Source organism: Sturnus vulgaris, chromosome 29, assembly GCF_052056855.1.
Source record: "Sturnus vulgaris isolate bStuVul1 chromosome 29, bStuVul1.hap1, whole genome shotgun sequence".
Lineage (NCBI taxonomy): Eukaryota > Metazoa > Chordata > Aves > Passeriformes > Sturnidae > Sturnus > Sturnus vulgaris.
The window spans coordinates 2,826,329-2,843,193 of record NC_142271.1 but is presented as its reverse complement, the minus strand read 5'-3'; the positions used below and the strand labels follow the sequence as shown (position 1 = coordinate 2,843,193).

Genomic DNA, 16,865 nt, shown 5'->3' with positions numbered 1-16,865 from the left:
CTTCACACTCTTAACACAGAATCCCAGGATGGTTTGGGTTGGAAAGGACCTTAAAGCTCATCTCAATGGGCAGAGACACCTTCCACTATCCCAGGTTGCTCCAAGCCCCATCCAACCCAGCCTTGGACACTTTCCAGGGATGGAAGTTTTAGTCTGCTTTCCACATCAGCTGTAAAATATTTTGAAGGAATCCTTCAGGCAGGTGCTGACACCCAATTGTGACTGCACAATTTCCAGAGAAAAGCCATCCATGTGCTTCAGGTCAACTCCTCCAGCCACCACTCCCCACATCTCATGGGTTTTTCCAGAAGAGAGGATCACATCTGACTCCAGCAGACTATGGAAGTCACATTAATGATGCCAGCCCCATTCACCTCTCACTGTGCAACAATTGAAAAACCCCATGAGCAAAGGAAAGGCCATTCCCAGGTGGGAAGAGGAGGCAGAGAGCAGTTCTGTTCTGGAAGGCCATCCATCTTCATACATGAGGTGAGGAAAACTAAACAAAACTAAGCTAAACCCAACAATTTTCAATGAAAACCACCCCCAGTAGATATGAGAATCACATCTTCCATACTTCCAATACCTCCTGTGTTGCACAAAGGCCTCAGACTCATTGAACCAAGTCTGATTCTCTCCCTGAATGTAACTGGGGCCATTCAAGGTGTCTCCTTCTGTGTTTTCTTGCAGATGGGGCACAGACCAGCTCCAGATTCCTGTATTCAGTAGCTAAAAGGCAAAGGGCTGCTAATCACTCTTTGTTTAAAATATCAAATACTAATTTTGCAGAAATAAACCTTGGAGTTGCCTGAGAGGAAGAGGGACCTTTAGAATAACTAATGGAAATATTTTAAAATAATTACTCACCTGCTGAGTCTGCAGCACCAAGCCCTAACCTGGAGGCCTTGAGTAAGAGTGAAGCCCACTTTTAGGGCTAAATTTAGGAGAAACTCAGGAAGAAAAACCAATTGATAACAACAAACTTCACTATTTTTGCTTGTAGTGATGGAGAATCTCTCACACATTGCTTAGTGTTGAGTTCTGCTTGCAGTGTCTGGAAGAAGCACAACAGCTTTTCTCCAGTTACATCAGTGAAAAGCCCAAGTTCTCCTCTGGAAAGTAGCACAGTCCTTTCTCTCAATAGTCCAAGTTCTCCTGAAAACAAACCAAACCCTCCTGTGCTGTGTTTTAGAGAAACAATACCAGGCAGGTTTAAAGGCAGCAAGAGAAGGATGCAGAGGGCAGGATGAGTGACCCAGCACCAACTGCAATCCTCTCCCAGGCTGATTTTATCCCTTCCCCTGGGAAAACACCAAGTGGGGTCTGTAAAACTGCTTTTTTATGGCCCATCAGTCATTATCTTGATCCTCACACAAGGGCCAAGCTGAGTTCCTGAGTTCAGGAATTAAACCCTGAGACAGAGAAGCAGAAGTTTGGTGCTGACTCCAGTAGGACTTTGTTTAGCAAAGCCATGCTCCTGGGCTGCACACAGCTATGGGCATGGCCTAGTTCCAAATTAAGTCCTTTATGTAAAGATCAGCTGAAATAAATATTTATAAGTTATTGGAGTCTGCTGACCTGCTCATTCCTCAAGAATGGTCTGGATAAAGAAGCTCCAAGTCCCCTCCCAGACAGAGCCCAATCTTGGTGTGGCCACAGCAGAGTGAACAATGCACTGCCAACAAGTTCTCAGCCATTTTTCCCTGAAAACTGCACTATGGCAGTGCTCCAGTGCAGCTCTCCCTGGGGACAGGGACACAGCACAGCTGTGGGAATGTTAACAGGAGCCCTGCTACAGCTGACTGATCTGCCTTTGAGATCACCTGCAGGTTCACCCTTCACAGTAATTTGGCATTTGAGACAGATTAATTATTGCCCAATTGCTCCTTAAAGCTTAGCTTAAGGAAGGTCAGAGGGGAAAACCCTGCTGGACACAGAGGCAGGAGTTGGGCTGCAGAGCTGCCCTGACCAGATCATCCACAGTCCTGAGGGCTGAAGGAACAAGAAACTCCAGAAATCAGCCAAGAATGATTCACGTTTTTATTAGGAAAAGCAGAAGTCTGTTTAACAGTGACAGGGTTTCAGTGAGGTGCATGGAAGGCACAGTGCCATTTGAAAGTACAATCAAGTCATTCAAAGAAATCAAAAATTACAAGCAATCTGGCAGAATAGGGTTAAAAGATGCTCGTGCTCCTCACAGAGTAGCCTAAAGCCCTGTTAGATCAATGTCACCCTCAATCAAGGAGCTTGGCAGCAGCACAGGGAGCTGGGGGGAACTTCAGAGAGAGTGTAATTCTCACCTCAGTACCACATTTCAACCAAAAACCTCTGTCTGTCTCTTGGAAGAGGAACATGCTGGTTCCAGTGAGCAGGATGTACCCTGCCCACCCTCCTCTCTGCTCACCCCCAAGTGAAGATACCACTGAAATCAGCTGAAGACAGCAAATTAAAACAAATGTAAATGGAGCCAAGAATAAAATAGTCTCTCCTCACTGCACTGTTCCTCTTAACGTGAGATAAGTGACAGAGTCCTAGTGCCTCTGGTGGCTTGTTTTGTTGGTTTGTTTTTTTTTTTATTATCTCTAATTCTCAGGAAAAAACCTCTCCAAAACACACCCGAGTTCTGGATCCATCAGTGACGTTTGTGCCTCATGACAACCACCACGGATGCCACCAGTCCTGTGACTCACACCAGTGACCCTGTCCTTTTCCCAGCCCAGGGGAGGGCAGACCCCTCACCCTGCCCTGTTCCCCAGCTGCAGCTCCCCCCACACCCCCTGGGCTTTCCAGGTAAACTGGAAACTGCAGTTTGAAACTACCAAACCAGCACTGGGTATGGCAAAAGAAGCCAGAGAAATCAACTTTTTTTTTTTTTTTGTGCCCTCAGCATGCATCCTGCTGGGAGCAGGGACCAGTCAAGACTGCAGTCCAGCCACTGCCTCTAGGACTGTCCTCAAGGCTGAGATGAAGGACTGCAGTGCCTCTGGCTTGGCTTTGCTTTGCTTCACTGAAACCTGCAGCTCTGAATCTGCTGCCTGGAGCAGGAGCTCTGTGAGGAAGAGGCAGCCTGAGTCATCCTGGGCACTCAGATAAGCTTTCCAGGGCTGGGCTCCAGCTTTGCTCATGGCAATGGTCTGGATGTGCACAACACGAAGGGCTGTCTGGATGGTGTCTGCATGGACAGGCCCACACCAGGGCAGAGAGAGCTGGCAGCTCGTGTCCAGGCTCAGCCAGGTCTTCTCAAACTGTTCTGCAGTCAGGGAAACATCAGGAATCAAGCTTAGGCTGCCTGCATCAGGATGAGCCTCGAGGAGCTCTTTATTCCCTTCAGGCATTGGAGTATCAGGATGAACCTCAAGGATTTCCTTATTCCCTTCAGAAACCAGTGACTCTGAAAGGAAAGCACAGACACAGGTGAGATGCAGCTCCCAGCTCCACAAAGCCCATTTGATGGAGCAGAGGAAAGCTGGAATCCCAGTGCCACCAGCAGCATTCCCTGGGCTAATGAGTGACCAGCCACACACTGCACAGGGTGATCAGAACACCAGATTCCCAAAGCACTCTGACCTTCCTCCAAACACACCCAAAGGAGAACATCTTGGCTGCCCAGAGCAGCTGTGGCTGCCCCTGGGTCCCTGGAAGTGTCCCAGGCCAGGTCGGACAGGGCTTGGAGTAGCCTGGGATAGTGGAATATCCCTGCCCATGGGAGGGAGTGGAACAAGAGGAATTTCAAGGCTCCTTCCAACCCAACCATTCAGGGATTCTGTGATCTGCTGGCAAGGCTCCCAGAGGAAGGTGAGGCAGGTTTACCTGTGTCTCTGTTCCTGGAGTCAGCACAAGGAGAGCAGGAGTAGGAGGGATCCACAGGCTGCTGAGCAGTGGCGAGTGCCCAGCGCTCTCTGCCATAAACTGTGGCCAGAGTGTTGAACTCCAAAGCCCAGGCATTGACAGGCTGCTTGCTCTGGTCCCCCAGGAGCCCCAGGGAGGGGTCAGACTTGGGGCTGCACAGGACCCTCCTCACTTCCTCCACGCCAGCCTGCAGCAGGCGATAGCAGAAGAGCGCACGGTCCCGCACAGCCATGTCCTGCTCCTCCTCTGCGAACCACAGAGATGCAACTCATGGAGAGTCCTGTCAGCCACACTGCCACACAGCACTAACACTTTATCATTAAAAACAGACTTACAGGGATACACTGCAAGCCTGCTTACAGGCTGAGGAACAAGGAGGAGTGGTTTTAAACTAACAGAGGGCAGGGTTAGAGGGGATATTGGGAAGGGATTCTTCCCTGTGGGGGCAGTGAGGCCCTGGCACAGGTTGCCCAGAGAAGCTGTGGCTGCCCCTGGATCCCTGGCAGTGTCCAAGGCCAGGTAGGACAGGGAAGGTGTCCCTGCTCAGGGCAAGGGGTGGAACTGATGATCTTTAAGGTCCCTTCCCACCCAAGGCATTCTGATTGCATGGCTCTGTGACTCCACACTCACCAGCCAGGGGCCAGGCAGCAGCCTAAGGCATGGAACCACCTGACCCTGGATGGCCTCCTCAGCCTGGGGACAGCCAGAGCAGGTCCCCCAAGGCCTGTGGGGACACAGGGGACCCACCAATGCAGTAGTGGAGCAGCCTGCCCAGCATGTCCTGGCACTCGGCGGGCCGGGCCAGGAAGAGCCGCAGCAGCGCCGTCAGCAGCTCCATCCTCACTGCCGGGAACGCCTCGGACTTCACATTCTCCACAAAGTCCTCCAGGACATAGGGAGCGTTCGGGATCTTCTCCCCATGTGTGCCCAGGAGCCAGATCAGTGCCTGTTTGCCCTGCAGGAGCCACAGGAACACCAGCAAACAGCTGCTGTGTGCCACGTGTTGGCATGACATAAGCACGCTGAGACAACAAATCTGAGGATTTCTGATTTTTGCCTCCGACCTCAAGGCAAAGGGAAGCTGAACAGTCCTTGCCCACCCTGCCCCAAGCACTGCCCCCTCACCTCGCTGTCCTGGATGGTGTCCTCACAGCCAGGCAGTGCCTGGCACACGGCATCTGTGCACTGGGGACACAGCCAGGCAAGGTCCCGGAATGCACGGACCACAGCTGCAAGGAAAACAAGTTATCAGCATCTCCCAAGAGTTATAAAAACCACTAGGGAAAAAAAAAAATAATTTCAACCGCCCCCCACTCAAGGGGCTTTGCAAATCTCAGCCAGGAGGGTCAGTGCCCTGCCTGTGACTGTGATTTGAGGCACCCTCCTTCCTAATCCCATGACACTGCTTTTGTCAGAGCAAAGCTGCATCAGGTCTAAAATAAAGCATTGAGACTTCAGATTGTTCCTCTGCTGGAGAGCAGCCTCTCCTCTGGCCACTGCCAGCCTTTAAAAAGCCTCTGATTCATGATGCTTCAGACACACGAGGTTAGAATGACAAATTAAAGCCGACCCCGATTCAAAACGAGGCTGGTGAACTTTAGGTCAAAACTTTAAAGGTTTTGCTGCCCACTCAGAAACATCAACAGCTCCTGAGATGGAATTCAACATCTGAGTGCAAGTGTGTGGTTTTCAAATCTGAGAGCAAGACCAGTTAAAAGAGAACAGCAAGAACAGCAGTGATGTGAAGGTGGATCTAAAGGCAGAAGAGAAAAAAGGAAGCTCAGGTACAACTGAATCAGACTGTTATGTAAGGAACAGAAATCACAAAGATTTAAAAGATCTATTAATCATCTGGGCTCTCAAATAGACAGTCAAATGTCTCTGCTGAGCCCCTCACTCTCTCAGTCAGCAAGTGGCAGCTAGAAAGAAGCATGAACTGAGCTAAAATCATCTTCCCCTTTCCCACAGAGAGCAGCTCCTGCAGAAGGAACACACTTTACACCCCTCAGCCCACCTGGAAAACTTTCACCTGAAAGTGCCAATTAAACTGAAAGCCAAGTGCCTTTGAGGGTGTTGAGTTTGGGACCATGAGTTCAAGTAAGGGGCTCCTGAGAGCATGAACCAGGCAGCAGCCTGCAATGGTTACCTGAGGTGATGTGTTCCTGCTGAAGCCCCAGAAGCTCTGTCAGAATCCCCACACACTGCTCTGTGTATGTCCTGGCAATATTGGCTGCAAGGATGCCAAAAAGACATAAAAATCAACCTTTTATCACAGTGAAACAGGAATCATGAGCCCAGCTACTCTGCACAAACTCCCTTTAAAGAAACAGTCTCCTTCCTTTCTGACTACCGTTTCTGAAAGTGTGACCGAATGAACTTGTTCTCCACACCAGGGACATGTTCCTTTTTTAGAGGCCATGCCTGAGAAGATTTCTGAACCTTCCCTAAATGTAATACATTTTAAAAAGCATTTTATCATCCTCAACTTTCTCCTTATGAATACAGTAATAATTCACCTAGTTTTAAAGCTCACAAAACCAAAACTCCCACCTTAACTCTGCCCCCATCACAACTCAAAGAACAAGCAGATATTAGAGCTCCTCCACCTCCTGCAGAGTTTCACTGAACACTTTAAGGCTCATTAACAAGATGAAATGACATGTTTGCCCTAGAGCATCTCCTCACAGCACGAGATTCAAGGACTTTCTGCACAACCCGGAGCAGCTCAGTGCCAGGACTTCTGAAATAATCAATGTTCAGAAACACTGACACAAACCACTCCTGGGCAGGTTGGTGTCTGTGCTGCTGCAGCACAGAGCAGCGATTTGGTGCCAAGTACAGAGAAAATCCCCCCTGAAAGGTCCAGGGCTGCAGCCAAGCCCAGCCCAGCTCTCACCGATGGCAAAGATAGCTCCCTGTGCCAGCTCCACCGACACATCAGTGCAGTAACCCTTCAGCTCCTCCAGCACCTGCTGCACGTTCTCATCATTCACCAGCTCACACAGCACCTCCATCTTCTGGCATTTGATGTAGTGGGGCTCTGAGTAGGAGCAGAAGAACTTTTTGTAGTGGCTGCTGAAGTGGCCGGGCAGGCTCCTGAGGATCTGGCGCACGTGGCACAGCGCGGTGAAGCAGAGCTCCCTGCTCTCCGAGGTGCAGGCAGACAGCAGAGGGCCTTTCACCCTCACCAGCACATCTGCCTGCACATCTGGGTACTCCCTGGCCAGCACCAGGAACAGCTTGGTGGCTGCCATCACGACGCTGGGGCTGCTGCTCTTGAGGTAGGCGTCGAGCAGGTTGAGGATGTCGAAGAGCTCGTCCTCGCTGCGGGGTTTGTAGCGCAGCAGGAAGGTGAGCACCTCGCTCTGCCCCCACTGATCCAGGTCGGGCATCCTGCCAGGAGCACGGGGAGTGTGCAGTCAGGGAGGGCAGGAACAGCTGTGCACAGCAGAGGCCTCAGCCTCTGACCTCCTTACAGCCTCTGTTCCCAACCAAGCGGGAGCCACAAGAGAACTGCTCAGTTATTAACTCTGTACCAGGCACCTGCACTTCTGCTGGTGTCTGCACCAGGCAGCAACACTGACAAGAACCCTGGGAAGAGCAATACCCCTCTTTTCCTAAATCACGTGGAATTACCTGCAGAAAAACTCATTTCTTGAAGCACCACAGTTGTGTATCTTTCAATGCATCTGGACAGACATGCTAGAACATACCTGTCCCACAGATATATCATGTGTATTATCACTAAGAAAACCCCAAAAGTCTGATCATTTTAACCTACAATTCCAAACCAAACCACCAGCTGAGGCAAAGACTCCCTAGAAGAGCAGGGCATCCCAGATTTCCCTTCAGACCTTAGCCTGAAGTGGTTCAGTTTATCTTAGGATGGGCACCTCCATCTCGGGGTGCCTGACAAGAGGTCAGAGAAGGTTATGTCCCCCAGGAACTGCCTCTCTGCATAGAAAACATGAGAACAACAGAAGCTTTCAGCACTATCTTAATACCAAAGAAAACAAACCTGTTGAGGAGATGATGGGCAATGGGTTTGTTGATGACAACACCTCCCTCCTTCTTCAAGATCTCTTCCAGGGCCCTCAGACAGTTCACGACCACAATGGGGTCCTGGTCACGAAGCAAACTGTAGAGCTCATTCACCAGAGCACCATCTGCAAAGCACAGAGCTCCTGCCATCAAGATCTGTTAGCAGACTGCAGTTTAATCACTGTGTGTATTTATCACAAAACCCCCCCAAAAAAAAACCAAAAAAAACCCCAAACAAACAAAAAAACCCCAAAAAACCCCACCTAAAAGTGGCTTGAACTGGGAGAAAGGATCAAAAAACTACAAGCTCTACAGCAACACCTGCCCTTGGCATGGCTTTTCCCTGAGGGTCTGTGTGGGTCACAGTGGCCCTTGGCTAATCAGAGATTGGGGATGGAACAAAATCATTCAATCACTGAATTACAGAATGTTATGGGCTGGAATGGACTTTAAAGCTCAGCCAGTCCCACCCCAGCCATGGCCAGGGACACCTTCCACTATCCCAGGCTGCTCCCAGCCCTGTCCAACCTGGCCTTGGACACTTCCAGGGATCCAGGGGCAGCCACAGCTGCTCTGGGCACCCTGTGCCAGGGCCTGCCCACCCTCACAGGGAACAATGTCTTCCTAATATCCTAAACCTGCTCTCTTCCAGTTTGAAGCTTGTCCTTTGCCCTGTCACTCCAGCCCTTCTCTAAAGTCCCTCTCCAGCTCTCTTGCAGGCTCCCTTCAGGTACTGAAGGCCACATTCAGTTCTCTCAGGAACCTTCTCTTCTCCAGGCTGAAAAACCCCAATTTTCTCAGTCTTTCACTAATTACCCTCCACTTTTTCTGCCCTGCAGCCACGACAACACGGGGGCAGCTCAGGGACCCCAAGACACCCCTAAAGGCTGAACGGGCATCACGAATACAGCACGTCCCCAGCCCCAGGGCCACCAGCCCCAGCCCCAGGGCCACCAGCCACGCACCCACTTCGCAGTCTCCCTGCAGCTTCACCATCTTGGCACAGCCCAGCACGGCCGCCCTGCGCACGTAGGACGCCTTGTCCCGCAGCCCGCACACCAGGGGCTGCTGCAGGTACTCCTGGATCCCGGGCATCCTGCGGGATGGCAGCGGGCCATCAACGGGGCACGGCGGGCAGGACAGCCCCGGGAGGGCAGGGACAGCTCCGGGGAGGGCAGGGACAGCTCCGGGGAGGGCAGGGACAGCCCCGGGAGGGCAGGGACAGCTCCGGGGAGGGCAGGGACTGCTCCGGGAGGGCAGGGCAGGGACAGCTCCGGGAGGGCAGGGACAGCACCGGGGAAGGCAGGGACAGCACCGGGGAGGGCAGGGACAGCTCCGGGGAGGGCAGGGACAGCACCAGGGAGGGCAGGGACAGGCCCGGGAGGGCAGGGACAGCTCCGGGGAGGGCAGGGACAGCACCAGGGAGGGCAGGGACAGGCCCGGGAGGGCAGGGACAGCACCGGGGAGGGCAGGGACAGCTCCGGGAGGGCAGGGACAGCACCGGGGAGCCCCCGCACCTGAGGTCGCACATGGTGCGCAGGGCGAGTCCCCGCACGGCCGGGCTGGGGTGCGCGCAGTCCTTGCGCAGGGAGTTGACGGCGAGCAGCGCCAGCTGCGGCTGCCGCGGGGCCTGGGCGCGCACGTAGAACGACACCAGCTTCTTCTGCACCACGTCCGGCACCGCGCCCGCCTTCACCATCTCCGGGAACAGCCCCGACACGTCGGCGCCCTGCGCCATCAGCCTGCGGCGAGGACAGCGCTCAGCGCGGCCCGGCCCGGCCCCGCGCCCCCCGCCCGGCCCGGCCCGGCCCTGCCCGCCGTACCGGATGACGCGCAGCACGGCGCCCCGGTACCGCGCCGGGTCCGCCTGCACGTGCGGGTTCGAGAGCGCCCGGCGGAGCTCCCGCTGCACCTCCTCGCCGCCCAGGTACGGCATGGCCCCTGAGCGCCGGTGCCACTCCGAGCACTAGGACCCGGTGCCGGCCGCAATCCCAAGTCCCTGTCGCGATCCCAGGATGCAGCCCCGGTCCAAGATCCTAATCCCAGGTGCCAGTCCCGCTCCCAGCCCCACTCCCAGCTCCCGATCCCGGTCCCGGTCCCCACCGCCCCGCCCACGTGACCCCGCGCCCGTGACACCGCCCCGCCCCTGGCGCGCGGCCCGGCCCCGCCCCGCGCCACCCGCGCGTGCGCGGCGCTTCCCGCCAAAACCGGCGTGAGGGGAGCGGGGTCCCGGCCCGCCATGAGCGGGATGGTGCTGCCCGGGACCCCCATCGCCGTGGACTTCTGGAGCCTGCGGAGGGCGGCCGGCGCCCGCCTTTTCTTCCTGTCGCACATGCACTCGGACCACACGGTGGGGTTGTCCAGCACCTGGAGCCGCCCGCTGTACTGCTCCCCGCTCACTGCCCGCCTCCTGCACCGCCGCCTGCAGGTAGGTGTGTCCCGCCCGTCCCGGCCTTCATCGCCAGGACATCCCCACCTGCCTGTCCCAACCCTTGTCACCTGCCCGTCCCAACCCTTGTCACCTGCCCTACCCAGCCCTCACACCTCGGCCCCTGCAGGTGCCGATGTGCTGGATCCGGCCGCTGGAGGTGGGGCAGAGCCATGTCGTGGGTGAGGTGACGGTGACGCTGATCGACTCCAACCACTGCCCTGGCTCCGTTATGTTCCTCTTTGAGGGCACCTTCGGCACCATCCTCTACACAGGTACAGGGCAGGTTCCCACAATCACAGAATCACAAAAGTGGGTCAGGTTGGAAGGGACTGCAGTGGGTCACCCGGTCCCAACTCCTTGCTCAAGCAGGGTTATCCCAGAGCGTGTGGCACAGAATTGTGACCAGATGGTTCTGAAATACCTTCAGTGAGAGAAACTCCACTCCTGCCCTGCCATCCCTGTCCTTGCAGGAGATTTCCGCTACGCGAGTGCCATGCAGTGCGAGCCAGCACTGAGGGGCCGCCACATCGACCGCCTGTACCTGGACAACACGCACTGCCACCCCCAGCGGGCCCTGCCCTCGCGGGCACTGGCCACCCGCCAGGCTGCTCGCCTCATCCGTGCCCACCCGCAGCACCACGTGGTCATCGGTGAGTGCTGCCCTCCCTCCTGCCAGCACGGCCCAACGGGGCTCGTGTCCCCCTGCCCTGTCCCTGAGCTGCTGCTCCCCTGGCAGGTGTGTACACCCTGGGCAAGGAGACGCTGCTGGTGGACCTGGCTCTGGAGTTCAGCACGTGGGTGGTGGTGAGCCCCTGGCGCCTGGAGCAGATGCGGCTGCTGGAGCTGCCGGATGTGTTCACTACCGAGGAGGGCGCGGGCTGGATCCGCGCCGTGGATGTCGCCGAGATCCGCTGGGACACCCTGGTCACCTGGAACACGCTGCACCCCACCATTGCCATCATCCCCACGGGCAGGCCCGTGAAGGTCACCCACCCCAACATCCACCTCATCCCATACTCGGATCACTCGTCCTTTGCGGAGCTGCGCGAGTTTGTGAAGTGGCTGAAACCCTGCTCCATCATCCCCATTGTGAAGAGCGACATGTGCCAGGGTTACTTTCAGGAATACCTGAGCTCTGCTCCTCAGGTACTTCCTGACTTCAATGTCTCAAAGCCTGTGCAAGAGTCTGGACAGCAGCAAAGCCAAAGGAGGGGGCAGAAACCCACAAATCTCTGGAAAAGAGCCCCGTGGAGGTCTGTGCCCCGAGGGGTTGTTTATGAGTCCCCAGAGAAAAATACTGAGAAACCTGAAGTGTTTGCAGATGTTAAGGTTCCTCAGCACTACTGTGAGCCAGCTCTCTGCTCCAAAGAAGGCTGCACTTGCTGCAGGGGTGAGAAGGAACAGCTGGGAACAGGAGGAGCAGCATCTGTTTCCAGTGAGCACCTTGCAACTGGATTCGCAGAGCAGTATCTACTCAGTCCCTTAAATGTCCTAAAGCAGAATTCCTCACAGACGTTTGATCAGCTGGTAGAAGACTTTTTTCGGAAGGGAGAGACACCCTGAAAAACTGTGTGACATTGCTGGTGCCAGTGCAGCAGGTAGCAGTGTTTCATTCTGCTCCATGCTCAGGTTTCCCATTAGGAGAGGGGAGCTCAGCTCTGGGGCTCTACTCTCTTTATAGAGGACAAAGAGGAAACTAGAACCAGCTTGTAGATGGTACTTTAAAACTTATTTATTTTTTTATCGCTACATCTGCTGTGTCCCCACACTACGCTGGGCACTGTGGTCCCACTGTCTGTGTGCCTTGTGTCCACTTCTGCAGTGACTTGCCTGTCCCGTGTTAGAAAAGTCACTGAGAGGTTGATCCAGCAGAGCTGCAGAGGGTGTGAGCTGTCTGCAGCTGACTAATTGGTGTCTGGAATGTGCTGAAAGGAGCAAGGGGGGAATCGGAGAGCCTCAAAGAGTCTCCTTTCTATAAGTCTGTGATACCTCACTGACTATGAGCATTTCATTCCAGAGTGAATTACAAATGTTCTTTATTAAGGTGCTTTTTAAAAATGCTGCTTAAAGAAACGTAGAAAATGAAGTGCCTTAAAGTCCAATAATCTGTTTTTTACCTGTTAATCTACTAATACTTTCAGCTTTTGCATCCAGCCAGCCAACTTGCATCTGGATGTAGTCCTGCTCTCCTCAAAGTGCCATCTCAATGCTAATTATAAGTGCATTTTCAAGTTTGTGGCCAGGAAAAGTAGGAATTGTCTGGGTTCTTGAGTTGTAGGCCTTGCAGAGTGGGTCACTAAATCCTCTACAGTCTCTGCTCTCAGCCTTGCACCTCTGAGTTGTGTTTGATTGCAAAGCACTCCTGGTAACCACCAGTGTTCTGCCCTCCCATTCTGCCTGCTCTTGTCCTGCAGTGGCAGATGGAATGGGAGATAATGAAACATCTGCTTGGTGGTGTGAAGTGCTCAGTCTGAGCAGCATTGTTTAGAAAGATTGTGACTGAACAGCAGAACCGGCTCTGTTAGTTACAGCTTGGGCACCTTCCCACTCTGGATCAGCCTGGCACAGCTGGGAAGTGTCTGTTGTGTGACAAACCACTGGGTACCCCTGCAGCTGACTGTGCCAAACAGCACTGCCAGTGGTTCAGATTGGCCCCTTATGTGGGCAGGGCAGCTGGAGTGGAAATGGTCACTGGACACTGTCCTGGAACAAACCAGTTTGTTCCTCAGCTCCCTTGATCCTCCTTTTGTTATAAAAGGTTTCAGGATTTTCTGAGCATAGTGCCCTGCAGGGCCTTTCCAAGTGGCAGCTAGATGGGTTGAATTCCCTGAATTGAGGCAGGAAAGGAAGTTTGCTCCTGGAGTAGAGCCAGGCCTTGTGAAAAGCAGAGATGGCCCTGGATGCAGCAGTCACAAACAGGGCTGTCCAGAACAGTGAGAGTGTCGACAGCCAGAGTGGGGATGTTTGTTTGCTGATTGTTTGGCAAACGTGAATCCTGCCTCCCAACGCTGTGCTTTCCCAGGCATGGCAACATTTATCCCTGTTACCTAAGGCGTGCCTGTCCCTGGGACTGTGTGGTTCTGCTGCCAAGGGGACATTGGAGGTGACAGAGCAGTGTCCTGTGAACTGCACACAGGGCAGCAAGGGCAGCTTGAGCCTCCTGCTGTGGGCGCTGTGTCCTGCTGCTTGGAGTTTTCTGTGTGGATTATTTCCTAATCCAAACTGAACTGCACGGCTCCGTCAGGTGGGTGTGAGTGGAGACACCTGCACGTTTTGTAACATGGAAATGATGGTGCTGTGCTTGTAGTGTGCTGGCTGCTGCTGCCTGGGAGATGCAGGCTGTTATTTAAATATTGTTGAAATTCAAGTGACTCATTTGACAGGCAGGGGAGTGAAGTACTGCCTGAACTCCCAAATTCCACGTCCTGCTTTGAGCAGCCTCTCCACTGCTGGGGAGGAATGCTCATCTTCTGAATCACTGCTCCACTTGGGCATGTTGCAAATGACCTGGGAGATCTGATGTTTTGTGGCAGCCAGCCTTTCCTCTTTTATTCTTATCAACTATTTATTAAAGTAAATGGAGAACCTCCTGGTCAGCCTCTGGGCAAAAAGGAGTTGTAAATGGTAATTCTTTACAGATGTAAATCTGAGCTTTAATCATGCACAAACAAGGGAACATTGCAAACTTCAGAGTCTGAGGATCTGCGTCCTATTTCTGTGTGCTCAGTTAAAGCTGCAGAATAAAATGCTGGTTTTACTTTCTAGAGCTGAAAAGGTAATTCCTGCCACTTGAGGAGGGACTTATCCATCATGCAGAGTCAAGGAAAAATCTCTGTGGCTTTAAAAGCCAACAGAAGCAGGAGAGACTTGACCAATAGTCAGTTTGTTGGAGACTTTTGCCTCAGCACAACAGGTGCACAAGGCAACAAACCATTTTAGTGCCAAATATTTCTTCCCTGTTAGGTGTTTAAATACTACTTTTGTATGCCATTCTAAAATGCTGGAAAGTAAAATGTGGCCTTGTGGGGAAAACTGGAATTGTTGACTGTTGGGGCTTCTGGTCATCCTTCAGCTTCCCCTGAAGATGGTTTAGTGGACCTGGCAGTGCTGGGTTAATGGTTGGACTCTGTGATCTTAAATGAATTTTCCAACCTAAAAGATTCCATGAAGTCTCCTGGCAGTAAATATTTGGTCTCTTACAGGCCTTGTTCTCCCTCACACTTGTCTCCACAATCTCTCTATTTTCCTGCCCCCCAGCCTGGCTCACAGGGGAGCAGCTGAGAGCTGGAGTGTCACAGAGAGCAGGCTCTGAGCCTGCTGCTCCCAGCTCACCTGCACTGCTGCCCACAGGTGTGTTTTGCTCACAACAGGGACAAGGAGAAGCTGCAGCCCAGTATTGGCATCTCTGTAGGGGATCTGAGGGCCACATGCTTGGAAACTTCAGATACCCTGACAGGGAACAGAACGTACTCCGAGCAAAGTCCTCCCAAATCTACACACACAGAGCATGCTCCAGCTGCTTATCTCTGCTCCACAGTTGGGAACCAAGCCCCAGTGAGGGGAAACAGCTCAGCCAAGGCCTTGTAGAGGAACAAGGAACGAGCCGAGTTCCCTTTGGCAAGTTCTCAGTGCTGTTTCACCAAGCTGTGATCAAATTCTGGCATGTTGTGAGGGCAGGGTCTGGAGCAGAGCTGCCTGGGGAGGGTCAATCGCTGCACTATGAACAGCTCAGTTGGCTCCAACTTCTCCAAACAGTAGGAAAGCATGAAGGAGTGCCCTGTTTATGCTGTGGAGAGGGGAAAATTGCTCTCTAGGTTGTTGTTGAGAGGCTGAGGTAAAACTTGCGTGGCTCCTGTGCTCCACAGAAACAAGTGTGTAACGTCAGCTTGCAGGGAGCACCCCAGAGCACTGCTGGCTTGGGTTTCTGACTCTGCTTCCCCAATTACAAGGCCAAAGCACATCCAACAACTTCTCTCTTCCCTGCTGCAGAGCTGCTCTCTGTTCCTGCAGCACAGGGGCTTCTTTCCTAGATTAAAAAAACCTGCAATGGTGAAGGCTTTCCTTCACCAGAAAATTAATGAGTTTACATAATTACAGTGTGTGGTCACTTTGGATTTATTCCAAAGCCTAAATCTCTTTGTGTTTTTTTTTTATGGAGTCCTCTGAAAAGGCACTAGAACTTTTTGAAAAGGTAGAATCACCTTGATAATCATGTGAGGTGCTGCCTTCAAGCGAGCTCCTGTGGATGTTGTGTGTTTGTGATTCCTTCTGCTGAATTTGGGATCTTTTGCCACAGCCCCTGCCGTGCTGAAGATTTTCTGGCTGTGGCTTTGCCCTTGGCCAAACCCCAGCCTGAGGCACAAGCAGCCATGGGTTGTGCAATAAAATCTTTGGGACAGACCTTGACCAGGAGCCTCTTGGCTCTGGCTCAGGGAGGCTGGGACTTCCTGAGCAGGTGCTGGGGAAGGTGGGAATTGTGTTGCACACTGTCCTGGAGGTCACTGTGAGCCTGCAGAGAATTGTGCTGAGAGAACAGAGTCCTCCATGCAGGACTGAGACCTCCCTGTCTCAGAGGGTCCAGAGCTCCTCAACAGTGTTTTGCTGGAGGGGGTTCACACTTCTTGTGCTGCTGTTCATGTAAACAGGAAGCTGTGAAGAGTTTCTGAGGTTTTCATGGAATGGTTTAGGTTGGAAGGGACCTTAAATATCATCAAGTTCCGAAGCCTGACACGGGCAGGGGCAACTTCCACTACACCAGGTTGCTCCAAGCTCTGCCTGACCTGACCTTAAGCACTTCCAGGAGTGGGGCAGCCATGGCTCCTCTGTGAATCTGTGCCCCGGCCTTACCACCCTCTGAATAAAGAATTTTTTCCCAATATCTAATCTAAACCTGCTCTCAGTCTGAATTTTGGTTGAGTATTTGTAATTTGTAATTATTTTTAAATCTTGTAAACTTTTACAAGAAAGCCAATAAACATCTCTGTAACATTTACTTTGGAATAGGCTGAATTGAAATGCTGTGGAGTTCCTGAGTGGGTGACGGTGACCTGACTGGACTAAATTCCTTCTTGGAAGCATTTGACCTGGTGCCACGTCCCTGTGCCAGCAGGGCCATCACAGAGCACATGGCACGAGATTGTGTCCAGAGGGTTCTGGAATATCTCCAGTGAGGGAGACTCCACACCCTTTCTGGGCAATCTGTTCCCTCACAAGAAAAAATTTCTTCCTCACGTTCAGGTGAAACTTCCTGAGCATCAGTTCCTGCCCGTTCCCCTGGTACCATCGCTGTGCCCGGGAGCAGAGCCTGGGCCTGGCCTGACACCCAGCGCACGGCTCGGCCCGACTCGGTTACCGGTGCTGTCCCGTTGGGTTCCAGGGCCCGGCCTGGCCCCGGCTCAGTTGCCGGTGTTGTCCCGTTGGAATCTCCGGCCCTGTTGAGTTACCCGGCCCGGCTCGGTTGCCGGTGCCGTCCCGTTGGGTTGCCCAGCCCGGCCCCGCTCGGTTGCCGGTGCCGTCCCGTTGGGTTGTCCAGCCCGGCCCCGCT

The 16,865-nt window shown here is 53.3% G+C and overlaps 2 protein-coding genes across 2 annotated transcripts; one reads left to right on the top strand and one right to left on the bottom strand.

Annotated features, from left to right (window-relative positions):
- Positions 1-2,026: 2,026 nt before the first annotated feature.
- On the bottom strand, positions 2,027-9,990 carry AP4B1 (adaptor related protein complex 4 subunit beta 1). The gene is made up of 10 exons (XM_014872771.2): positions 9,714-9,990; positions 9,408-9,632; positions 8,856-8,986; positions 7,868-8,015; positions 6,746-7,242; positions 5,996-6,079; positions 4,975-5,078; positions 4,597-4,804; positions 3,811-4,095; positions 2,027-3,391 (listed from the first exon to the last, which is right to left on the bottom strand). The coding sequence occupies exons 1-10, from the start codon at positions 9,824-9,826 to the stop codon at positions 2,916-2,918; spliced, it is 2,271 nt and encodes a 756-aa protein (XP_014728257.1). The 5' UTR covers positions 9,827-9,990; the 3' UTR covers positions 2,027-2,915.
- Positions 9,991-10,000: 10 nt separating this feature from the next.
- On the top strand, positions 10,001-16,313 carry DCLRE1B (DNA cross-link repair 1B). Its single transcript, XM_088180221.1, has 4 exons — positions 10,001-10,318; positions 10,449-10,593; positions 10,792-10,971; positions 11,058-16,313. Exons 1-4 carry the CDS (start codon positions 10,130-10,132, stop codon positions 11,882-11,884), a joined length of 1,341 nt encoding a protein of 446 aa, XP_088036347.1. The 5' UTR covers positions 10,001-10,129; the 3' UTR covers positions 11,885-16,313.
- The last annotated feature ends 552 nt before the right edge of the window (positions 16,314-16,865 follow it).

Excerpts from the sequence above, each read along its gene's own strand:
- AP4B1 (XM_014872771.2), bottom strand. The coding sequence starts at position 9,826 with ATGCCGTACCTGGGCGGCGAGGAGGTGCAGCGGGAGCTCCGCCGGGCG. Across the intron at positions 6,080-6,745 it reads GGGAGCTATCTTTGCCATCG|CCAATATTGCCAGGACATAC; the intron begins GTGAGAGCTGGG and ends GCATCCTTGCAG. Across the intron at positions 4,096-4,596 it reads GCTGCTCCACTACTGCATTG|AGGAGGAGCAGGACATGGCT; the intron begins GTGGGTCCCCTG and ends TGTGGTTCGCAG.
- DCLRE1B (XM_088180221.1), top strand. The coding sequence starts at position 10,130 with ATGAGCGGGATGGTGCTGCCCGGGACCCCCATCGCCGTGGACTTCTGG. Across the intron at positions 10,594-10,791 it reads CGGCACCATCCTCTACACAG|GAGATTTCCGCTACGCGAGT; the intron begins GTACAGGGCAGG and ends CTGTCCTTGCAG. Across the intron at positions 10,972-11,057 it reads GCAGCACCACGTGGTCATCG|GTGTGTACACCCTGGGCAAG; the intron begins GTGAGTGCTGCC and ends CTCCCCTGGCAG.